General features: G+C 41.4%; 2 protein-coding genes across 2 annotated transcripts; one reads left to right on the plus strand and one right to left on the minus strand.

Annotated features, from left to right (window-relative positions):
- The first annotated feature begins 878 nt into the window (after window positions 1-878).
- Window positions 879-22,546, plus strand: xpo1a (exportin 1 a). The gene is made up of 25 exons (XM_080448297.1): window positions 879-1,542; window positions 2,866-2,995; window positions 3,708-3,809; window positions 5,512-5,584; window positions 5,989-6,050; window positions 6,141-6,185; window positions 7,197-7,378; window positions 8,636-8,684; window positions 8,818-8,937; window positions 9,248-9,376; window positions 10,006-10,164; window positions 11,610-11,807; window positions 12,020-12,158; window positions 12,806-12,987; window positions 13,713-13,869; window positions 14,354-14,517; window positions 14,765-14,899; window positions 15,045-15,228; window positions 15,352-15,458; window positions 15,871-16,065; window positions 16,479-16,647; window positions 17,248-17,382; window positions 20,614-20,770; window positions 21,098-21,194; window positions 21,968-22,546. Exons 2-25 carry the CDS (start codon window positions 2,870-2,872, stop codon window positions 22,112-22,114), a joined length of 3,213 nt encoding a protein of 1,070 aa, XP_080304423.1. The 5' UTR covers window positions 879-1,542; window positions 2,866-2,869; the 3' UTR covers window positions 22,115-22,546.
- LOC308106118 (uncharacterized protein) lies at window positions 17,455-20,231 on the minus strand (the record flags this gene model as incomplete). Its single annotated transcript, XM_080457153.1, has 2 exons — window positions 18,567-20,231; window positions 17,455-17,540 (listed from the first exon to the last, which is right to left on the minus strand). Exons 1-2 carry the CDS (start codon window positions 19,999-20,001, stop codon window positions 17,455-17,457), a joined length of 1,521 nt encoding a protein of 506 aa, XP_080313279.1. The 5' UTR covers window positions 20,002-20,231.
- Window positions 22,547-23,397: the final 851 nt, after the last annotated feature.

Here is a 23,397-nt window from a genome sequence, read left to right on the forward strand (position 1 = left end):
GGCCATTATATATATTTAAACCTATATCCACTGAAAGCTCACAACGCGTCGCAGTTGTGAGCTTGTAGATCTGCAATTTAAAAAAAATCTTGAAATAAAATGTGGAATATTTTGAATATTTTTGAAACATTCTAACAACACAAATCTGGTATGGGGCTCCCTGGCACAAAATATTTTCAGATGGGGGTTAGGGGACAAATACATATTAATTTGTGGGTCCATGACATGGAAATATTTGAGATCCACTGGTTAAAATAATTTAAACATTTTGAAGTAAGCCCAAATAAGCAACTACACTTTAGAAACAAGCCCAAATAAGCAACTACACTTTAGAAGCAAGCCCAAATAAGCAACTGCACTTTAGAAACAAGCCCCAAAAAAAACGCAACCGGCAACTAACCAATATTTTTTTACCAGCAACTTCACAGAAAAATAAGCCCTAAGTCGCTTATAATAAGCGGACATGGCAACACTGGTTCTTTTCGGCAAAGGTCTATGGAAAATTTTGTTTTTCAAAAAGATATTTTGGGGCTTTTTCTGCCTTTATTAGATCGTATACAGTAGTCTGACACGAAATGGTGAGAGAGAGATGGGCAGTGACAGGCTGAAAAGGTCGTCGGGATCGGGAGTCGAACCCGCGACACTATGGTCAGGCTGCATCAGCTGCATCAGGAGCAGCAGCATAGGTGCCGGGCCGCTACGCCAGCCGTCCGGGCCTCAGTGGAAGATTTTGAGGTCCTCCCTCTTTGATGACGCACCCCGCCGCCCAGCCAATCGCACGGCTCGAAGGGCGTGCACACGGTCCAAAATTTTACGCGGCGCGCGCCACGGGCCCGACAGCAGCACTCACACCGCTCGAGAGACGGAATATCCCGGTCTAGACCGGTTCCAACCGGTCCTCCTCTGGGTTGGAAAGCATGAGCGAAAGAGACTGGAGGAAGAAGCACTCTTAATAAACACTCCTGCTTTATCCAACATTATTTAAAACATCCGAGCAGAAGCAGAACAAGAAACAAAAAGAAAAATAAAACCCCGCAGAGTGTTTTATTTCGTCATATTACTATTATTATTATGACCCGGGATACGACTAATAAGTGACTCCGTAGAAATCTAAGGTGTATGTGTGCTAGCTTGGAAGCTAATGCGTTAGCCCGAAACCTCATTGACTTGTGTGCATTTTTGTATGCTAACTAGGCTAACTTAGCAACTTAGCACATCGACTTTCATCCTAGTTAAGAGAGAGAGAGACAGGCTTTAATATTATTATTTTTGGGACAGAAGGCGTTTGGTCTCTGTTGCTAATTTGTGTGAAAGGATTCCTAGGACGTTACAAAATCGTTAAGTTTCCGACCGTTTTTTTTTTTTTTTAACGATATATACTGTTAGCCACGGGAAGCTATTAAAGCTAGCTAAGTTGCTATCGCTGGGTCCACAGCCAGTGTGCCATGAGATAGTTTAGTCAGCTTTCCCATTCAGTCGAAGAGTTATAATAAACAGGGGGGACATTTCTTTTTCGCCCGAGAAAACCAAGAAAACGACCAGGTAAGTTTTTTTTCTCCCAGCCAGACATCAACAATGTGTTGCCCTTTCGTTATTAGACAGCAGATTTCTGTGTGTCTAGCTTTTTAAAAAGTGCTGTAGTGTTATTATTGTAACACTGGATTAACTAACAGGGGGATTATTATAGTAGCTAGACGCATAGACTTGGGGATTGTTCTGTCGACTCACGCGCACAGATCCCCCCCCCGTACTTCTTGGACTTTGTTTGATTTGTTTACATCATTCATCACAGAGTCAGAGACAGAACCATGGTGGCCGTTAATGCTTATTTGGGAGGGGTTGGCTTGGCTGCTGTAGAAAATACATGCTGCCACATAGGGGAGCTGTTTCTCACATTGGTTTAGGGTTGCCATGCCACTGGTGTCCGTGTGTCACCATCTCTGTTCACGTCTTTAGGTGTTCATTCGCAGTGAAATGCTTGCATTCAAGCACTTTGCTGAATGCACTACATGGGATTTTTATTTAGATTATTTTACACGATTCAGATTTTAACATGCTGCTAGTTTCAGGCCTTTTTTATGCTGCCCCCCTTAATACATTTTTTTGCTCCTTGAACTGCAAACGTGAAAGCTTGCATGAATAAGAGTCCTCACCTCACTTACCTGTAATTGTAGAGGCCTGGAATTTCGTCATTTTAGGGACAAGGCCACTTGGCCTTTGGTGTTCATTTTTTGAGGGCACATAGGGCAGGAAGGCCATCAAATAAAAATGTAGTCTATTGAAAGAATTCATTGAGGGTTAAGGATTACATTTAATATGCTAGACTATCTGCAGTGAAATAAATAAATAAATAATGGTACTTACAGTCTGATCCATGCTCAGCCCTGCACCATTCAAAATTACTGGATTGGTTTAAAGATGGGGACTCAGGGGAGTTAAGAACTAAGACACTGGTGTCTGCGTGACAAAGAGACACTGGTGTCTACATATTGACAAGAAAGATAAAGAGACTAAGGATAAAGTGGTACTGTCAGCTGGGGCATTAAGGCCACTGTGGCCTCAGGGCATGCCATTTTGTAGAGGCACAAGGCCAAACTGAGGGGTAACGATGGCCATGGCCTTCGTGGCCTCCCTGAAATTCCTGCCCTGCTTATAACAATAAAGTTAATGGATTGATTATGTATATAATCTACAAATTAAGCTTATGCGGGTGTGTTGGGTCATTCGTTTGTATAATATTACCCTGAGAACTGTGTGTGCTGTCCTCATTGGAATATGCAACTACAAGTTAAACCTTTTTAGTTATTTGATATGGAAAGACGGGACAACTAACCACTACATTCATTATCCCCACCCCCGCCAAAGCTCTATGCCAGCAGAAATGACGATGTTGGCGGATCACACAGCCAGACAGCTGCTGGACTTCAGTCAGAAGCTGGACATCAATCTGCTGGACAATGTTGTCAATTCCATGTACTATGATATTGGATCCCAGGTGAGAGAACATTCCATCATTGGCAGAGTCTCGTGTCACCCTGATGCGTCTTGTGCAGTATGGTATACGATTTCACACATATTATACCATACGAACATATGTTAATTTGAATTCTTAATTCAAAATGACATTTGGAGGAAAGTCATGGGGGGAAATAACAGTGATCACTGCACAGTGAGAGGGTTTAATCTTTTCACCAAGGGGAAATGTTAAGACACAAAACCAATACCTTTAATCACTAAATCAAAGTATTGGTTTTGTGCAGAATTCCTTGCTGACTTACAAGTTGCATGTAACAGAAAATATGCAGAGTTGAGTATTAATTTCGATTACAGCCTTCACTCTTTGCTCATTGTGTGTAAAATATGTTATTACATTTGAAACAAATTTGAATACAATTTCAGTGTAATTCTTTTGGTACTGAATATTGCACAGCCCCAATAGAACATAATTATGGTCTGGGGAAATATTCAGTCAACCATGGACCTAACTATCCCCTAAAAGTACCATTATTTAATTCTGTGCGGTCGTTTTATAGCATATTTTGTTTTCCTTTTCTCAAGTGAAGGACAGGAAGCTACCTGCCAAAGTAGCAGGTTGGTTAGACAACTTGCCATGCATAGATTCAAAATTTGTATTGTACATAAGAGTAAAATCCCTTACTCAAGAAAATACAGATAATAACCCCAGTTGTGGTTGATCTCTCTCTTAGCAACGGATGGCCCAAGAGGTACTCACCAACCTGAAGGACCATCCAGATGCCTGGACCAGGGTAGACACCATCCTGGAGTTTTCCCAGAACATGAAAACGAAAGTAAGAACCACTAATGGCATGTTATCCCTGTGCAATTGAAAATGCTTTCAGACAGTTGGCCTTCTAAAAAACGTTTGTTTTTTTTTACCATTAACACATTGAGTGCCAGGGTTTTTTTAAAAACAGGGTACTCACAGTGCCTGGATTTTGAACCATTTTTTAACCTTTTTCAAGTAGTCACAAAATATTTTCAGTGATCACCGTCCTCACACACAGGGGTCTCGTACAATCGGGGGATTTAAAAAAAAAACATTAGGTAATCCGTTCCATAGTTGCAGCCAGTTGAAAATAGTCAAAAATACATAATAAAAAGAAAATGTACACAGGAGCCGAGATACATGCTTTTGAAGTCATAAGTTAACCAGGAAGTGGATTGGAGTCTAAATCTTCGAAAAATGATATCTCCTGGTGCTGTGAAGGAAAAAAATAAATAATAATAATAATATTTTTTCTCAAAAACGGTCCGGACCGTTTTTGGCACTCCTCGTTTGGATTATGAAAAACGGTCCGGACCGTTTTTGGCACTCAATGTGTTAACTGTAGATGGGGATGGGCCAGTCTTGTACTGTTGGCTACTGAGCAGCTCAACTGGAGCACTTGGGGCTTCCGTGCCTTGCTCAAGCAGTGTTGAGGGAGGGGTGAATGTTGGTCATTCACCCCCCCAGACAGAGTTTTTACTGCCAGCCCATGGAATTGAACTGGGAACCTGTCGGCCACAATCCTACTACCTTTTAGGTTACCACTGCCCCAAATTAATGTTATTAATTTGTCTGTTCATGTAGCAGCATATTCTGGAGATAACAAGCTCACAGCGCGTTGTGTTGCGACACGTTGTGAGCTTGTAGATTGGCTATTGTCAGTGAAGACATTTAATGTAGAGTGAAAACACAAAAGTCACTTGCATAGAGCCTTGAGAGCCTCTGCTAATCCCCCCTGGATAGTAGGCATATGAGGTTCAGGATAAATAACCTTGAGTGGTTGACAGAAGAGTTCAGATGTTGAACAACAATGAGAATAATTGAACGAACAGTGTTGCTAAATAGTAAATCAGACGCAGTTGCGTTTACACAAAAACATTAATACATGGCAATGAGTCTTTTTTGTGGAGTGAATCTCCGAATACACAGAGGCAGCCGACGTCTCTGTCCGCTTACAACAGTATGACGCCATCAAAGCAAGCTGCACATGGCACTGACAACACTCCCCCATGACACGATTATGCCGATTGATTTAATGACTTGGTTTACAATCAGTCTGCAATAAAACATTTCATGGCCGTCACTTTGTGACGCGTTGTAGATTTGCTATTTCTGTTTTTTTTTTATTTGGAAACGTGTGAACATTTTTCAACATGGAAACGATTATGACGGTTATGCAAAAATAATTGCGACTATCTCAAATAATTGCGATTAGACAATTATGTAATAATTGTGACAGGCTTAGCCGTCACAGACTTAACTGTAGAGTTATGATGCAAAGTTTACATTTATTTATATAGATTATTATTATTATAGACATTATTGCCTGTTTTAAAGTGAAAGGGGTGATATGACATCTTCAGGCATGCAGAAGCAATGACAGTCACATGTTGACAGTCCCAAAAGCTTCTGCTTCTTTTGTCTTCTAGTCCTTGATTCCCTATTGCTCTTTATTTGTGTATTTCTGACATCTTGCCCCTCATATCCTCCTGTCCTCCTTCCAGTACTATGCACTGCAGATCCTGGAGACAGTCATCAAAACTCGGTGGAAGATTCTCCCAAGAAATCAGTGTGATGGTAGGTGTAACATATTAAAGATATGCTGGATCTTCTTTCTCACACATAGAATTTAGAGATCACACATGAGATTACATTAAGGGATAGTTCACCCCAAAAATTACTTTTTTTCAATCGATTAGTCATCCAATGGAGACTTGAATTCATGTTTTTTTTTTTTTCGCATTCCTAAGCCAATAATTTGATGACCGGCAGCAGTTCCGGTATCGCCTACCAGAACCGCTGCCTACCGGTCCGCTGGTCATCAAATTATTGGCTTAGGAATGCGACAAAAGTAAAAAAATATCCTCACCATGGGGTGACTAATCGATAGAAAAAAAGATTTTTTTGGGGTGAACTATCCCTTTAACATGAAAGTGCATCTGTAGCTGTAATATAATATAAACATTTCCATGCGTTTCCAGGAATCAAGAAGTATGTTGTCGGACTGATTATCAAAACGTCATCTGATCCTGCAAACGTAGAGGTTAGTAACATCACATGAAAAGCTGATGATCAACTCGGATGATCTTCATGTGACATGTGTTGCTATATTAATTCTGTTTCTGTGTTTCAGAAAGAGGGAGTGTACATAGCCAAACTCAACATGATCCTTGTCCAGGTAAAATAACCATTAGAAAACCTATGCCCTCTGTCTGCACAACACCATGCAAAATGTTGTGCTTGAATCATCACATACAGTGACTGTCAAGGAAATTCGTAGTCTTAGTCGACTAAATATCAAAATTTTAGTCTTAGTCAATAAAATGAACACTGCATACAACCACACATAGACTGCAAAACATGCTGCTGACAATGAATAGACATGACTAGGGCTGTAACCAACAATACTTTTCAGATGTCAAATGTTTTTCGTTCTTAGTTCTTAGATTAATCTATTCAACTATTTAGTACTCTAAAATTACAATAACATAAGATAATGAAGTACAAATTGATTGTAAATACTAATAACATACTACTATCTAAACCCAAGCGGACAAATTGATTTTTTTTTTACCTAGCAGGACATTTCTTTTACTTTTCCTTTGTAGAATAAGGAACAAATATAAACAATTTACTTTGGGTATTGTTCTAATGGCACAATGGATACTATACAGATTATTCAATTACTAAACAAATGGTTTAATATTCTGTTGTTCAATCATTCACCCATGGACTTGACTAGGCTTGACCTCGAATAGTCGACTAATCGATCGAGGCAGTCTGAGTCGGCTGAATCTCTTAGCCAAAAAGTCCCCCCTTGCATTATTCGACTGAGGATATACATCATGTATTACACCATGATTTATTGGGAGAAACCAAGCAAGTATATGTTAAATCAGACATTAAGCACCCCTACAGCCCAAATGGAATGTTCCTCTATTGCATCTTTTTTGCATGATTCGACTGAGAGATTGGCAGTCGAATCAGACTGATTCGACTGCCAATCGCAGTCGAATCATGCAAAAAAAGAAAAGTATAAAAAACTATTAGACTATTAGTCGACAATAGGCAACATTTGGTCAATCAGAGTCGACTTTAGAGATCCTTAGTCGGGGACAGGCCTAGACTTGACATAACTAGTCATTCCGAATGACAATGTTCAACGTCTTCTCACACTCTGTGGTTCTAGATCTTGAAGCAGGAGTGGCCTAAGCATTGGCCTACCTTCATCAGTGACATCGTAGGAGCCAGTCGCACCAGTGAGAGCCTCTGTCAGAACAACATGATCATTCTCAAACTGCTCAGTGAGGAGGTCTTTGACTTCTCCAGCGGCCAAATGACCCAGGTCAAGGCCAAGCATCTCAAAGACAGGTAACGGATTCAGGATAGTGTACTACAGTACACAGTACTTTCTGCCTGGTCTTTCACTTAACCACTTAAGCCAGGGGTCTTCAACAGGGGTCCGGGACCCCTAGGGGTTCCTCAGAGTTACTACAGGGGGTCCGCCAAATCTTTATGTGATATGATTTTTTTTTTACATTAACCACTTGAACCCTAGCATCCCTTTTCTGACGAGAACTTAAGCCAAAAATAGCCGATCTACAAGCTCACAACGCCTTGCCCTGCGAGGCGTTGTGAGCTTGTAGATCTGCTATTTTTGGCAAAGACTCGAAGGTATAAGTGTAGAGGGAAAAAAGAGCAGCCACACCATTTTATACAATATAGAGGGGGTCCCTGCTTCATCTCTCTCTCAGCTAGGGGTCCTTGGCCTGATGGTGAAGACCCCTGACTTAAGCCCTACTTTGTCATGAGCCTAATTGCTAAAATAGCAGATAGTCAAAATGTGATCCGTTGTGAGCTTGTAGATCTGCTATTTTCACCATTTCTGGTTCAGGGATGCCAGGCATAAGTGCTTAACACATTGACTGCCTAGAACGAGTTAACTCGTTTTTACTCGTTTTTAAAATCCATCACTTGATTGCCTAGATCGAGTTAACTCGTTTTTAAGGAAAAACATTTTTTTCCAAAAAAAAAAAAAAATATTTTTTTTTAATTTGACCCAAAGACCAAGGAGATATGATTAGTCGAAGATCTAGACTCCTATCCACTTCCTTGTTAACTTAAAACTTTAAAATCTCAGCTCCTGAGTACTTTTCTTTTTTTCAATGAAAAATCTCTGGCAATAAACTGCAAAAAATCTGAAATAACTCAGGCAATCAATGTGTTAAATTGTTTATTACAGAGAACCTTTCTTTTTTCCTCAGCCCTTTTTTGTTTATTTTTTTTTCGTGATCTTGGTGATCAGGCATTATGGATACTTCCTGCATGAATTAAATGTGATCAAAAAGCTTTTGCACACCTGGCTGAGATTTGGTGACAGGTGTGTTGGTCATTTGCAAAGTCTCAGTACAAGATTTTCATGTATCAAAGAAGGTCTTGTACAGAAACGTTGCTGTTGAAATAAAAATGTTTCTTTATTGTTCCAAGTGTATAATGTGGGTGGGTGTTTTTTTGTTGTTGTTCACTGCATGAATTAAAGACGATGCTTCTGTTAGCCTGTTATAATGACAAACTGAACTAAACCTACCAAAAGTCTAAAACATTGCTCATCTCCTCAATCTTTTTCAGCATGTGCAATGAGTTCTCACAAATATTCCAGCTCTGCCAGTTTGTCATGGTAAGTCTGAGTCTGAAACAGCCCTCTGCATGGATAACGTGGCCATATATTTAAATAAATTGTATTATTATCTACCTGTTATACACCACTTACAAGATGCACTATGTTATATCATGATTCTTTGCTCTGTTAGGAAAACTCCCAGAATGCCCCTCTGGTCCAAGCCACTCTGGAAACGCTCCTTCGCTTTCTAAATTGGATTCCGCTGGGTTACATCTTTGAGACCAAACTAATCACCACGCTGGTCTACAAGGTATATCAGTATAGATGTTCAATGAGTTTTCTATTAGGATTTTCTGACTCCACCTCATCTCCTAGGACTTGCTATCTTCGTGTCTGAACTTCTAGGCTATTTATATACCACATATGTGGTTTATTTGTAGACCAATGCACAGCATTTGATTTGGATAGATGGCAGTTTACTGTGTGTATAGAAACATAGACTTTAAAAAATGGGAAACATGTACATATCCTGATGTGTAATGAAATGCAAGAATGCCAAAGTTGTTATCCAATACTGCTCCAACCTGTTTTTTAATGTATTGTGTTTGTGTGAATTTCAGTTCTTGAATGTGCCCATGTTTCGCAACGTGACGTTAAAGTGTCTGACAGAGATCGCCGGCGTGAGTGTCAATCAGTATGAAGAGCAGTTTGTCAACCTCTTCACCCTCACCATGTGTCAGCTCAAACAGGTACATGGCAAACGTATACGCATATTTTATTGGCAGCACATATGCATAACCATACACTGTCTTATTATAGACCCACCCTGTACGCCTAATATCTTATGTAAGAAGTGCACAGTCCTGTTTTGTTGTGCTTACCTTAAACTATTTATCCATTGGGTATCCAGACTGTGCTCTGCTGGTATATCTGTACCATTGTTAACCATCCGGGTAGAAGTTTAAGAGTGTATGGGTCCTTGACATAACAGACATAAAAGCAGAACATACTGCTAAGATGTTAGAAGTTTCACGTTTGAGAACAACTGGATAAAATGGCCCCAACACCCTTGCCAGTTTACTCAGTATAAACCAACCACGTGCAACGTCTTTTTGTCGCTCCAAACCACTGACTACCAGGCAGCGCTACAGTAGCTCTCAGGAACAATCAGTAAAGCTGCAATTCTAGTGGTGGCGGCATGCTATTGTTAAAACATTATGCAATTGGAAGGAATTAATCACTTGGTCTCTTTAAATCATGTGTGAAATGGCATTTTACGGACTATTAAACCAAGTAAATGAACTGTGAAGTGTGAACCTTTTTTCTTTTATGAATAATCCACTGAAATGGCTACTTTTCTGTCCCTTGCACCGGCCAGATGCTACCTTTGAACACTAACATTCGGCTGGCCTACGCCAATGGAAAGGACGACGAGCAGAACTTCATCCAGAACCTCAGTCTGTTCCTCTGCACCTTCCTCAAGGAACACGGTCAGCTCATCGAGAGGAGACCCAACCTCAGAGAGACACTTATGGAGGTAAGATGGAGACGATAAATAAGGTCTGTGGTCAATTAGTGGTGTGCAGGATTACAAAGTTGATCCTCCACTTCATCCATTTCCCCATTTTCCCAGATCGAGTTTAAGATGTAAAAATAAATGTCTGGTCTGTCTACGATCCCAGGGAGTAACTCGACTCAAGTTGATTTCTATAGTCACAGTTAATCACGGTTACAGTCTCAAAGGGCTTAACAGACTGACATTTAATAAAAGAAACAAACCACGGCCCCTGCTCACAGACCCAAGAACAAATCCCACATTCTGAGGGAGCACAATGCTAGTCCTGAGATGATCAATTCAATATTTACTTAAGTGCCAATACTTAGACATCAGGAACTTAAACAGAGTGAAATGTCTGAACTGTGTTGTTACCTGATAGTTTGATTGCTTGAGAAATCTAAAAGCTGACTGTAATCTAAAAGCCAAGTATTTATCTTCCAGAACAGGTTCTAGTGTCTTTTTTTCCTGTTTTTCCACACCGTCCCAATTTAGTCATTGCCAATTCCCCAGGTGTATTGCAGTACCTGTACCTGTTGTTGCTATTATTTACCCACCAGTAGTTTATTTGGAGCTGTTCTGTTCAGTCATGCAACACACATCAATGAGTCAACAAAATGTTGTGAGTGCAGTGCAGTGGTTCATATGTGTAATTATTTATGGATTATATGAATGGCCTGGTGGAACCAGCTGTCCTTGTTCACGTGACTGTCAATGAGTGCACTTGTTTAAGGGGTTCCTTATATGCCTTGACATATATGGGCTGGGCGGAGATTGCCCTATATTTAAAACGGACCTTCCCAGTGGCACAGGTTCTGAATCAGCACAGGGAAGCGGCCATCTCAGTCAAAACAAGCTGCCATATGGCAGAGGATGAATCAAGCAGCTAAACAGAGGTGTGGATGTTCTGACTCTTTCTATATATAGTCTATTATTATTGCAACACACTTAAATGTAACTTTCCTCTTCAACCCTGGATTTGAACCTGTTTTCCTGTGCAAGTGCTGACATTTTTACCATTGAGCTAATAGAGCCTGCCTGCTTGCTCAGGGGATACATTTAATCTTGACCATCAGATCAAAATCCGTGTCAGATCATGAGACATCCCCTTTGACACGATCTAAATGTCTCAATAGAAGAGCAGTCAGACAAAATACAACCACCCCAATTGTATAAGTTATATTGTATTAACGTACTCTACCATACCGAATTGGACAAAATAAAATGTTATTCATAATAGAAAAGTTACATACTGCCACTTTTAAGCTGTCGTAATTTGGAGGGTACCTGGTACTCCTTAAATGAGCAAGTGCACCCAATGTGGGTGGAAGTGTCTTTGGGTGACTTCACCTGGAATGATTTTTTTACTAATATATATATATATTTCCCATTGAAACCTGACAATGTAAGTGTCTTTGCTTCTGCAGGCCCTTCATTACATGCTGCTGGTGTCCGAGGTGGAGGAGACAGAGATCTTTAAGATCTGTCTGGAGTACTGGAACCACCTGGCAGCAGAGCTCTACAGAGAGAGTCCCTTCTCCACCTCGACGTCACCCCTGCTGTCTGGCAACCAGCACTTTGATGTACCGCCTCGCAGACACCTCTACCTACCTGTGCTTTCCAAGGTAGGGGGGGGCTCTGTGGATGTGTGTGTGTATGTGCACAGTCAATTCGTAACTTTGCAATTTACATGTTTTAAAGGTACTGTACAAATCTGGGCTGCAACGGATTATTTGAAATGATTGAAAGGTTAATTTACAAATCAAAAGCTTTTACTATATAACAGTTCAGCATTTATTGACACATTTGAGACTTAAAGGGATAGTTCACCCTGCAGGTGCGTTTGCTGATGGTGAGCCGTATGGCCAAGCCAGAGGAGGTGCTGGTGGTGGAGAACGACCAGGGGGAGGTGGTCCGAGAGTTCATGAAGGACACAGACTCCATCAACCTCTACAAGAACATGAGAGAAACTCTCGGTAAGTGTTGGTTTTACATACTCTTCTAAAGCTGTGTCATGCTGATGCCTTACCTCAGGGGTCTTCAACGTTTTTCAGGCCAAAGACCCCTTAGCTGAGAGAGAGATGAAGCAGGGACCCCCACTACATATTGTATAAAATTGTGTTGCAGATTAAACTTTTTCATAGATTTCATAGCTTCATTGACTATCATCAGTGTTTTGTAAATTGATGTTTTTTGTTCATTTCAGACACTTAAACCACTTAAACCTTCAATAGGCTACTTAGTTTGATTTGCTCCTTTTCCCCCTACACCAAACCTCTTTGCCGAAAATAGCCGAGCTTGTAGATCTGCTAGTTTCGGCTAATGTTCCCCTCAGAATATGGATGCTAGGGTTCAAGTAGTTAATGTAACAAAGATTTGGCGGACCCCCTATAGTACCTCTGAGGACCCCCAAGGGGTCCCGGACCCCCTGTTGAAGACCCCTGCTTTACTGCATTCATTGACTCGGTAGAATTGAGAATTTTCTCAATCCCATCATCTCCCTTATACTGTGTCTGTGTATAGTGTTAAGATGAATCGTTCCTTACATCAGTACAAATTATAAAGCAGGCAACCACATGTTTTCCATAATAAAGAATGTATCTCTCTCTCTCTCTGACTGTAGTGTACCTCACCCACTTGGACTATGCGGATACAGAGCGCATCATGACAGAGAAGCTCCACAACCAGGTGAACGGTACTGAGTGGTCGTGGAGGAACCTCAACACGCTCTGCTGGGCCATCGGCTCCATCAGCGGGGCCATGCACGAGGAGGACGAGAAGCGCTTCCTGGTCACCGTCATCAAGGTGAGCTGTGCCGGGCTGCTGGCACACATTCACTTCTTGTACCTACAGAAACTGTAAGAGATTTCAAGATATGTCCCTGGGAAAGATCATTGACATCCCTATACCGAATCCTTAGTTTGAAATTTACCAGGTCTCACACACTTGTATTCTCTCTCATTTTCCATTCTTCTTTTTTGTCATTGGTGACATGGATGTTAACTCATTCAGTGCCAGAAAAAAACATTGTCTAATGTCTATAGCCACCAGTGCCAGCGATTCTTTTAGTGTTTTCACTCACCTTTGAAAAATAGAAGTATTATTCTTCACAACGATCGACCCGCCGATCGCTGTAAAAGAGTTCTCGTACACTCGGAGTGTGTACTTGCACCCACGATGGTCCATTCCATAGATATGGGCAGTTGAATGAGGGGTGGTTTTCCCCCACAACAACAGAAGTGTATGTGCTGTTTTTTTTGTGATCACGTGGTTTTGCTGCTTCTGTGCCTCTGAAGGACTCAGATGGTGATCGCGGGTTTGCAAACAGCGCCATCTGGTGGAAAAACACCAAAACACATCAAACGTGTTTGGCACTCTGAGCCTTTGGGTAAAAACACGTAAAACACGTCAATGGCACTGAATAAGTTAAAATGGTATGAAAAGTCTTACATTTAACTTGCTGAAACATCCAGTCAGACTGTATTAACTGACTCCTTGTCCCCCCTTGCCTTCCTGTCCTAACAATGAAGGATCTACTAGGGCTATGTGAGCAAAAGAGAGGCAAAGACAACAAGGCCATCATAGCATCCAACATCATGTACATTGTGGGCCAATACCCCCGTTTCCTGCGTGCCCACTGGAAGTTCCTCAAGACTGTCGTCAACAAGCTGTTTGAGTTCATGCACGGTAAGAAACTGGAGAGGAAGATTTTGATATATATGTTAATCTTAATGGCATGTCCACCTCAAACAGTGTCACTGTGAGTAGACTGGCTCTTACGCCTTTGTGTTACGAGTGTGGGGAAAAACATGCATGTTTATTAAGGTTAGATTGGGTCATGTACTCATTTGGTAATTGAGGGTCATTCTTTTTGGATAAAAACTGTGTGGCCCCACTGAGCAGCTTTGTGCTGGAGAAACACTGGGGCGGAATGCTAAAGATCCTGCTCATCATTTACTGGGTATCAATTGAGGTAGAGTACGGAACATGGCACTGTGGTACGATGGCAGTGTGGTACGCTAAGAGAAAGAAAATGAGATTATAGGTGTTACCAGTGCAATTCCGATTTAATGACCTGTAGATTGCTAGGATTTAAGTAAAAAAACAAAACATAAAAACAACACTTTATAAAGGTTCTCAGTAGTAAATTGCTGTCTCGTGCTGATTTCAGAGACCCATGATGGCGTGCAGGACATGGCATGTGACACCTTCATCAAGATCGCCCAGAAGTGTCGTCGTCACTTTGTCCAAGTTCAGGTGGGAGAGGTGATGCCCTTCATCGATGAGATCCTCAATAACATCAACACCATCATCTGTGACCTTCAGCCACAGCAGGTACTTCTTCCTAATTACACCAACGCGCTAATTTAGTCACCTCTAGCTTGTTGGAAAAATATGCATGTATATAGTTGCTGTATATAGGTATGCACATTCAGTACAACAAAGCAGGATTAGTTAAAAAAAAATTAAGAATAGATTGCGAATACTTAAAGTTAATCGAAAATTCCCCTTCAGGCTTTCATAAAAAACAAATGGCATCTGTTCCTCAGTTCTAATCCTTGTTTGTCCTCTCTGACTTCAGGTCCATACGTTCTACGAGGCAGTGGGCTACATGATAGGGGCTCAGACAGACCAGGCAGTCCAGGAGCACTTAATAGAGAAGTACATGCTGCTGCCCAACCAGGTGTGGGACAGTATCATCCAACAGGCCACCAAGGTAAGGACAAGCTCCCATGACCCATGCTAAAAAAATCTTGCACATCACTAGATCCGCCCGCCGATCACTTTATAAGACGTAGCCGAGTCTCATAGACTTTTTGACGGTTTTCTGGTTTAACCACTCATGTGGACCCCTTCTGCAGAATGTGGACATCCTGAAGGATGCAGAAACGGTTCGTCAACTGGGCAGTATTCTGAAGACCAACGTCAGGGCCTGCAAGGCCGTGGGACACCCGTTTGTTGTGCAGCTGGGACGTATCTACCTGGACATGCTGAACGTCTATAAGTGTCTGAGTGAAAACATATCCTCAGCCATTCAAACCAATGGTAAGCTACAACCCTGTGTGTGTGTGTGTGTGTGTGTGTGTGTGTGTGTGTGTGTGTGTGTGTGTGTGTTATAGTTACATGCCTCTGCTTTCTGAAGCTAACTTCACTCTGGTATCCCAATAGGTGAGATGGTGACCAAGCAGCCTTTGATCAGGAGTATGAGGACGGTTAAGAGAGAAACATTAAAGTTGATCTCGGGTTGGGTCAGTCGCTCCAATGATCCCCAGATGGTGAGCGTAACCCTTTTTTCATCACTAATATGTCCACTAAATGCTATGTTGTCTTATGTTCCATGGGAAGTGAATTCTTACTTTTATTTGGTATTATTTCAAAAAATTAAAGGGCAGCTTGACCGATCTTTAACCCCTATCGATCTATCGTGAGTGAGTGAGGATCTGAAAGTGTGACCTAACACTTCTCAATGCATTGTAGAGAGCTCGCTATCTAGGGGCACTGAAAGATAACCGCCAGCCTACATAAAGCAAGTGTTTAATCTGATATAGTGGAGAGAGACAGGGCATCGGAAACGGGAGGAATATTTGTGTTAAAGTTTATGGGCTGGGTTCCAGTAATGTGCCTAAGCAAACTGGGCTAACAAAAATGTATGTTATTTGTCACACCGCTTTCTGTGTGGTTGTATAGGTGGGTGAGAACTTTGTGCCCCCGCTCCTGGAGGCAGTGCTTATCGACTACCAGAGGAACGTCCCTGCTGCCAGGGAACCTGAGGTTCTCAGCACTATAGCGACCATCGTCAACAAGCTGGGGGCTCACATCACTGGTGAAATCCCCAAGATCTTTGACGCCATCTTCGAATGCACGTTGAATATGATCAACAAGGTAGCGTCCCTTTTTAAAATGTATATGAATAACTGAAGATTTCAAGTCAAAGCTGATGGGTTTTTTTGTACAAAAAATGACAATCTATCAGTATAGAATTTTTTTTTTTTTTTTATAGACTATAAAAGACATGAGCTAATTATTAAGCATTTAAATATACTGAAACAAAGATTTAATGGTATAAAAAATGTAGAATACATAGCCCTTTTAATCTTGACGTCTTTTCTATCCCTGTCTATTGGATGTGTTTAATTGGATGGGCTACATGTCTGCACAAATATCAACATGACAGATTCCTGTGCCTTTCGTGGTGGTTAAAACAATTCTGATGCATACATGTGTCTGTTAACCTGGAGACCCTATCGCTTATAGCAGGTATAACCTCTAATGACTCCTTTCTCTGACCCCATCAGGACTTTGAGGAATACCCTGAACACAGGACACACTTCTTCTACCTCCTTCAGGCGGTCAACTCGCAGTGTTTCCCAGCCTTCCTCTCGATTCCTCCAGCCCAGTTCAAATTGGTGTTGGACTCCATTATTTGGGCCTTCAAACACACCATGAGGAACGTGGCCGACACAGGTGCGAAATGAACACCGTTCTCTGCTGTTCTCAGTGTTAATTTTGTTGACTAAGACTAAAAGACTAAGATTTTGATATTTAGACGACTAAGACTAAACAATTTCAGATGACTAAAATAGGACTAAAACTAAATGGTGTGTTATTCAAAAGACTAAGACTAAATCAGAATTTGCTGTCAAAATGAACACTGGCTGTTCTACCACCTGGAAAATGCAGCGTATAGTCAGATTGTGATACAGTCTTGTCTTTTTTTATATCTAATAATAACGGGAAATTGCACTCAGGGATGCTACACCCAGGAGGCTTCTACTGTACATGTACATGCATTCTATGTATAAACTTAGGGGGACACTTTGACCGTGCAACCTTGACCTTTGACAGATTTTGAAAACAAAATAATTATAATTGCTTAGATCCTGACGGCACCACTCCCCCATCCCCCAACTCTGCTGCCAAATTAATAAACAAGTCCTAGTCATAACGATAGATGATTAATAAAGAATAATGGCTGCAGTAGAAAGAATTGTCAATTAAAAAAGGGGTTAATTAAAAACGAGGGTCAACAACCCACCAATGATGTGATGTTTTGATGTAATGTAGGTCTGCAGATCCTGTACACTCTCCTGCAGAGTGTGGCTCAGGAAGAGGCGGCTGCACAGAGCTTCTACCAGACGTACTTCTGTGACATCCTGCAACACATATTCTCAGTGGTCACTGACACCTCACACACTGCAGGTACGCTTCTGACTATTTGAATCCAATATGAAAACGGGTGAGAAGTTCAGTTCACCCGCGAGAGACTCCAGCTTAGGCGGTTCGGGGCATCTTGTGCGGATGCTTCCCGAGCGTCTTCCTAGGGAGGTCCTCGCTGCAAGTCCCACTGGAGGAGAACCCTGTGGCAGACCAAGGACCAGATGGGGGGGGGGAATTACACCTCAACACTGGCCTCAGAACGCCTTGGGATTCCCCTGGAGGAAGTGGCTAATGTTGCTCAGGAAAGGGAAGCCTGGAGCTCTCTGCTGAATATAATGTATATAATTTGGGGCCAAGGAACTCGTCCCCAAATGTTTTGTTTAAAAAAAAAAACATGTTTAGGGGGAGGTTAGCCTTTGTTTAGTGACAGTGGAGAAAGAGTAGGGGCATAACATTCAGTTATAAGAGCTGATAAGAGCATTGCACCCATTAGGGTAGGGGGGTGCAGTGCTCTGATCAGTGGGTTGAATCTTCTATCAGTAGTTTTGTTTTAAGCTATATATCTATACAACCTGAAGCTTATCTTCAAGCTGTGCTGCTGATGGAGTTGGACATCTTTAAGGAATAATATATATATTTAAAACTTTGAGGCAAATGTAAGGAAGCCTGGATTGTTCGGATATAAAAAAGGTGTTTTATTCAAAACAACCCACAAATGGAACCATGCTACACATGAATTAAAGCATTTAAAACTTCTGTTCCTAATAACGGTGTGCACGCAACTACACACCGACTACATAACATCAATCTGAAAACTGCTACGCAAGGCTTGTCAAATAAATACTAGAACCTTGAGTAACCGTTGACTTTGGGGGGAAATGTGCAATAGATTGTAATTTATGTCAATTCAACCGAAGCAGTGCATGCTGACGGTTTTTGATATACACCACTGTATAGCCAATGTTCAGTGTGTGTGTCACTGCAAGGTTCGGCACTCAACTGTGTGTGTACATGTCAGTCAGTCTCACAAAGCAAAACAAATATCACGTTTGTAAATGTGAACAAAAATGTGTTCCCTGTAAGTCAAAGAGCCCTTGAGCCAAAAAGCAAGGCTTAAGTGGACCCATCCATCAGCAGGAGCCTTATCTTCTTCAACTGCTTCTCTATACTCACACTCTCTCTCGATCTATAAGCGGTGCCGGGACTTTGCCGACAACTCGATTGACCATGTGGTTTCTGCTGGGGTGGATTCTTGGGTGTTCTCTTCCATGGCTTCCATGGAATCGGGTTGTAGAAGCTTGGCGATGTTGGGTAGCCGTTATAATAAAGACTAGCTCTCCTTTTTTCATTGGCCTTTTCTAGCCATACCTTATACTTGTCTTCTGCCTTCTTTCGTCGTTCGTGTTCCTGATCCTCTTTCCTGGCAGCTTCCTCCTGTTCCTTCTCTTCTCTCTCATTCTTTTCCTGGTTCTTCATGCAGAGCCATTCTTTGTATTGTAAATTATGGCGTTCCGTTTGCCTCTGATTCACTTGCTTCCGCTGCATCTCCTCTACCTCTTTGTTCTGCTTTAGTTGTTTCACTTTCCTCTCTTGCTTCGCCTTCATCTTAAGCCATGCTTGAAAGCCCTCTTCCACTACTGTCTTCTTTTGCTCCTGCTCTTTCTCCTCTTGCTCTTTTTTCTCCTTCAGCAGGTGCTCCTCCTCTACTTTCTTTTTCACTTTCAAGCCACCATCTTCATTTTTCTTCACTAGCCACGTCTTCCATGCAAGCGTTGGCGAGGCCGCAGGTTCCTCAGCTCTCTCCTGCGCCTCCTTCATCTTAAGCCACGCTTGGAACCTCTCTTCCACTCTCTTCTGCTCCTGTGCTCTCTCCTCCTGCTCTTTTTTCTCCTTCAGCAGGCGCTCCTCCTCTACTTTCTCTTTCATTTTCAAGCCATCTACTTCGTTTTTCTTCACTATCCACATCTTCCACGCACTAACTGTTGGCGAGGCTGCAGGTTCCTCAGCTGCAGCAACTGCCTCGTCGGGATGTGGACTTGGAAGTTCACACCTGACGGGGGAGATGGCAGGTCTTGGGTCTTCAATCTGTTTTCCAAGTGGGGTGTCTGGTTTATGCTGAACAGTATAATCTACGTCTTCATTATTACTATAAAACCTGTCATGGTAGATGGGAGGGAGTATGAGGAACGTACTGTCATCAGTTTCTGGTTGATGCTGCGCTGCGTAATCAAGGCCCTCGTCACTGTCAATGCTGTCATGGTAGGTGGCAGAGAGTAGGGTGAATGTCCTGACAGTGTCAGGTAGATGCTGAGCTGCATAATCCAGGTTTTTATCGCTATCAAAGGTGTCATGGTAGAATGTCTTGTGGTCAGTGTTGGGTTGATGCTGAGCTGTATAATCCAGGCTTTTATCGCTATCAGAGGTGTCATGGTAGAATGTATTGTCATCAGTGTCAGGTTGATGCTCGGCTGCATAATCCAGGTCTTGGTCACTATCAAAGGTGTCATGGTAGACGGTAGAGAGCCGGTAGGAGTCGGCAGATGACAGATAGTCGTACATGATGCTGTATCTGTTCGCCCCGCTGTACATAAGGGCTGTCGGGCTGAAACCCTTGGAATAGGGATCGGGGGAAGGTAGTATCCTACATTGAAATACAGACATTGTTGCTCAAAGTGAGCTCTGTTTGAAAAAAATGTTCTCTCCTTATATATATTTGGTCTAACCCGGTGACATCACTGATGATGCCACCTAGTGCATACAGGAGGTGGTTGGCTAGTAACAAATTAGTCTGTTTTACTTAAATGTATGAGAGCTGGAATTATCATAATGAAAAACTATTTGTTGAAATCAACGATTTGAAAAGAAACAAGACCGGTCATAATAGCCTGGCTTCCCTGTGCCATCTGTAGCTATGCATTAACCATGGACACACAACCGTGCCATACGAATTACACATACACACACACTGTATATGCACACCATATATCTAGGTGTGCCCTGGGATCTTTTGGCTATGCCAGGTGTGCCTTGGCACCAAAAAGGTTGGGAAACACTGATCTATGACACCAACTTGGGAGAGTTCTCTGTGTGGAACAAGTGTTTCAAACCAATCCTCAAACCTGATTGAGAGACAAATACAGATTCCTGGATTTTATTTATACAAAGTAGATCACTGAAAATGTATTTTATGATAATATCTAGATATTTATTCTGTAAAATGTTTAGGAACCCAGTCTTGCTGATGAGCTAAACTCCTTCCCTTTGTGTTGACAGGTCTGACCATGCATGCTTCCATCCTGGCCTACATGTTCAACCTGGTAGAGGAGGGCAAGATTAATACGTCCCTTAGTGCCACCAGCAACAGCAACCAGGTTTACGTTCAAGAATACGTGGCTAACCTTCTCAAGACGGCCTTCCCACATCTACAAGAGTAAGTGTTCTTGCCTGTTTTTTTGTCATCAATGCCCTGATAACTTATACTGTATATGTGATTTGGGACAGAAATCCATAATGACTTAAAGATGACTACCTGTTTGGTTAAATCATTATACAGTATTTAGTGAATATTCCTAGCTTGTTCTCATATATGTCCTTGCAAAAGGATGGTACATCTGTGTAAGGAAGCTAGGTGCTCAAGAGAAGCTTGAGGTGTATAGGGAAACTGGAAATTAAAATGTTGAACCAGCACACCTACCGGCAGGTCCTATTTCCATTCTGAACTCTCACCTACTTCTGCTGTTTTTCCCCCCACTTCTAGTGCCCAGGTGAAGGTGTTTGTAACGGGCCTGTTTAGTTTGAACCAAGACATCCCTGCCTTCAAGGAACACCTGAGGGACTTCCTGGTGCAGATCAAGGTCAGATCAGCCACATAACGGTCAAATGATTTGTGCTTTAGAAAAGATACACTGAATAGAACGTATATTAGTTTCTGAAACATCATATTCACCATAGTGTGTAGTGTATGCACGTATACGTACACATTGATTGATTGATTTTCAGTCATTAACTTTTTTTATGGACTATGAGACTGATCCCAAAGCACTAAATCCCTAAAACACATAGCCACAATCCAAGGGAATTATGTACACTAAACAGTGGTGTAAAGTAACTAAGTACATTTACTCAAGTACTGTACTTAAGTACAATTTTTTGGTATTTTTTACTTTACTGGAGTATTTACAATTTTCAATACTTTTACTTCTACTCCACTACACCTCAGAGGCAAATATTGTACTTTTACTCCACTACAATTATGTGAAAACTTTAGTTTACTTTGCAATGATCAATTATTATATTATAAAACATACATTATCCTCTTCAGCCCTATTTTATACATAGGCTATTTTCAAACATTTTAGTACTTTTACTTTTAGTACTTTAAGTATATTTTGATGCCAATACTTTTGTACTTTTACTTAAGTAACATTTTGAACACAGGCCTTTTACTTGTAACAGAGTATTTTTATATTGTGGTATTGCTACTTAAGTAAAAAATGTGAGTATTTTTCCACCACTGACACTCAATGCACAAAACATTAGAGCGTTGGGGGTCGTTGACCCCTGCTGTTCTCTGTGGATGAACTGTCCCTTCATGTATGGTACCTTTTTTTCTTGTGCGGTCCTGCAGGAGTTTGCTGGCGAGGACACCACGGACCTGTTCCTGGAGGAGAGAGAGGCATCTTTACGCCAAGCCCAGGAAGAGAAACACAAGATCCAGATGTCTGTTCCTGGCATTCTCAACCCTCACGAGATCCCGGAGGAAATGTGTGATTAAGCAAAAAACAACAAACAACAACCACATGTACAATCCTGAAGGAAAAAAAAGTCAAGTTTGAAGCTGGAAGCTCTTCTTTGGCTATAGTGTTTTTCAAGCGTGTGTGTGTGTGCGTGTGAAAAATGCGTGCGTTTGATTGAGAGGAGAGGGTGGAAGGATCCTCAGCACTCGGTTGTATGTCGACCAAATCAATGCCAATATGTAAATGAGAATTGTGACACCCCCCCCCCATACCCCCATACCCCAACGCGGATCCCTTTTTTGCATACAGAAGCATTTTATACAGATGTTTGAGTAATACTTTATTGTTTTGTTTTGTTTTCTTGGTAATTTGAGCTTTATGTTTGGTCACACTTTTCTTTGTTTAGACATGCATGAAGTTTAACAAATTAAAGATTGGTTATTTTAATTCCCTTAATTTCCTTGTATCAACCCCCCCCCCCGCCCCCCCAATCCATTACCTCTTCTTTTTGTTTATATGTAATATAACATGTTCAAAGCTCATGAGGTTACTTTAACAAAAATACTCTAGTTTCAGGAAAACAGGGAGCTGTGTGGCCTATGTACACTGCAAGATGAATGTGATGGTCAAGGGTAGAGAGATAATGCTGCTTCCTTTGCTGTCCATAGTTTGGTTTGCTTTTTTTTTTTTCTTACTCCCGAGGAAAGGTGGAGCTTCGATTTGCATCCAAATCTGACCGTTCTGAATTTGGATAAGAATCTTTGAACAAAGGAAGTCTATGTGCATATCATCCTGTTTGTAAAGCTGTCTTAGTACTATGGGAACATAAAATTGGTTATTTTTACAAAAACTTCAGTGTGATTGTGTGCTACTTCTAACAACTTCTTGGAAAAGGGTCATTGGAATGTATATACACATAGTAATGTTAAGGGAAAACATTTCAGAAATATTGCTGAAATATTTTTCATTCTAAAATGCATTCTATGACTAGCCAACAGAAATACCATTCCCAGATACATTTGCACTTACTCTGAATTTGGTGAGGCTGACAAATGTTTTTTTTGTGGGGTTCTCCAGATTGGATACAGTCGGTATCCCGACCTGAAGAAATAATTTGTTTACTAAAGAGCTGTAGAGACGAGACACCCTTGTTACTGAACAAAGCACTATAGCAGTCATTACTTAAAAAATATGAGCTTTAACCATTTAACATAAAACGCATCACACCACCTTTGATGTACAGTAAGTTCTGCCAGATGCCCTGAAATGGGCAAAGAGGTTAAATAAAATGAGCAAACAGTTTATTGCATTTGCTCTGGCT

Source organism: Gymnoscopelus braueri (assembly GCF_963280865.1).
Source record: "Gymnoscopelus braueri genome assembly, chromosome: 2".
NCBI lineage: Eukaryota > Metazoa > Chordata > Actinopteri > Myctophiformes > Myctophidae > Gymnoscopelus > Gymnoscopelus braueri.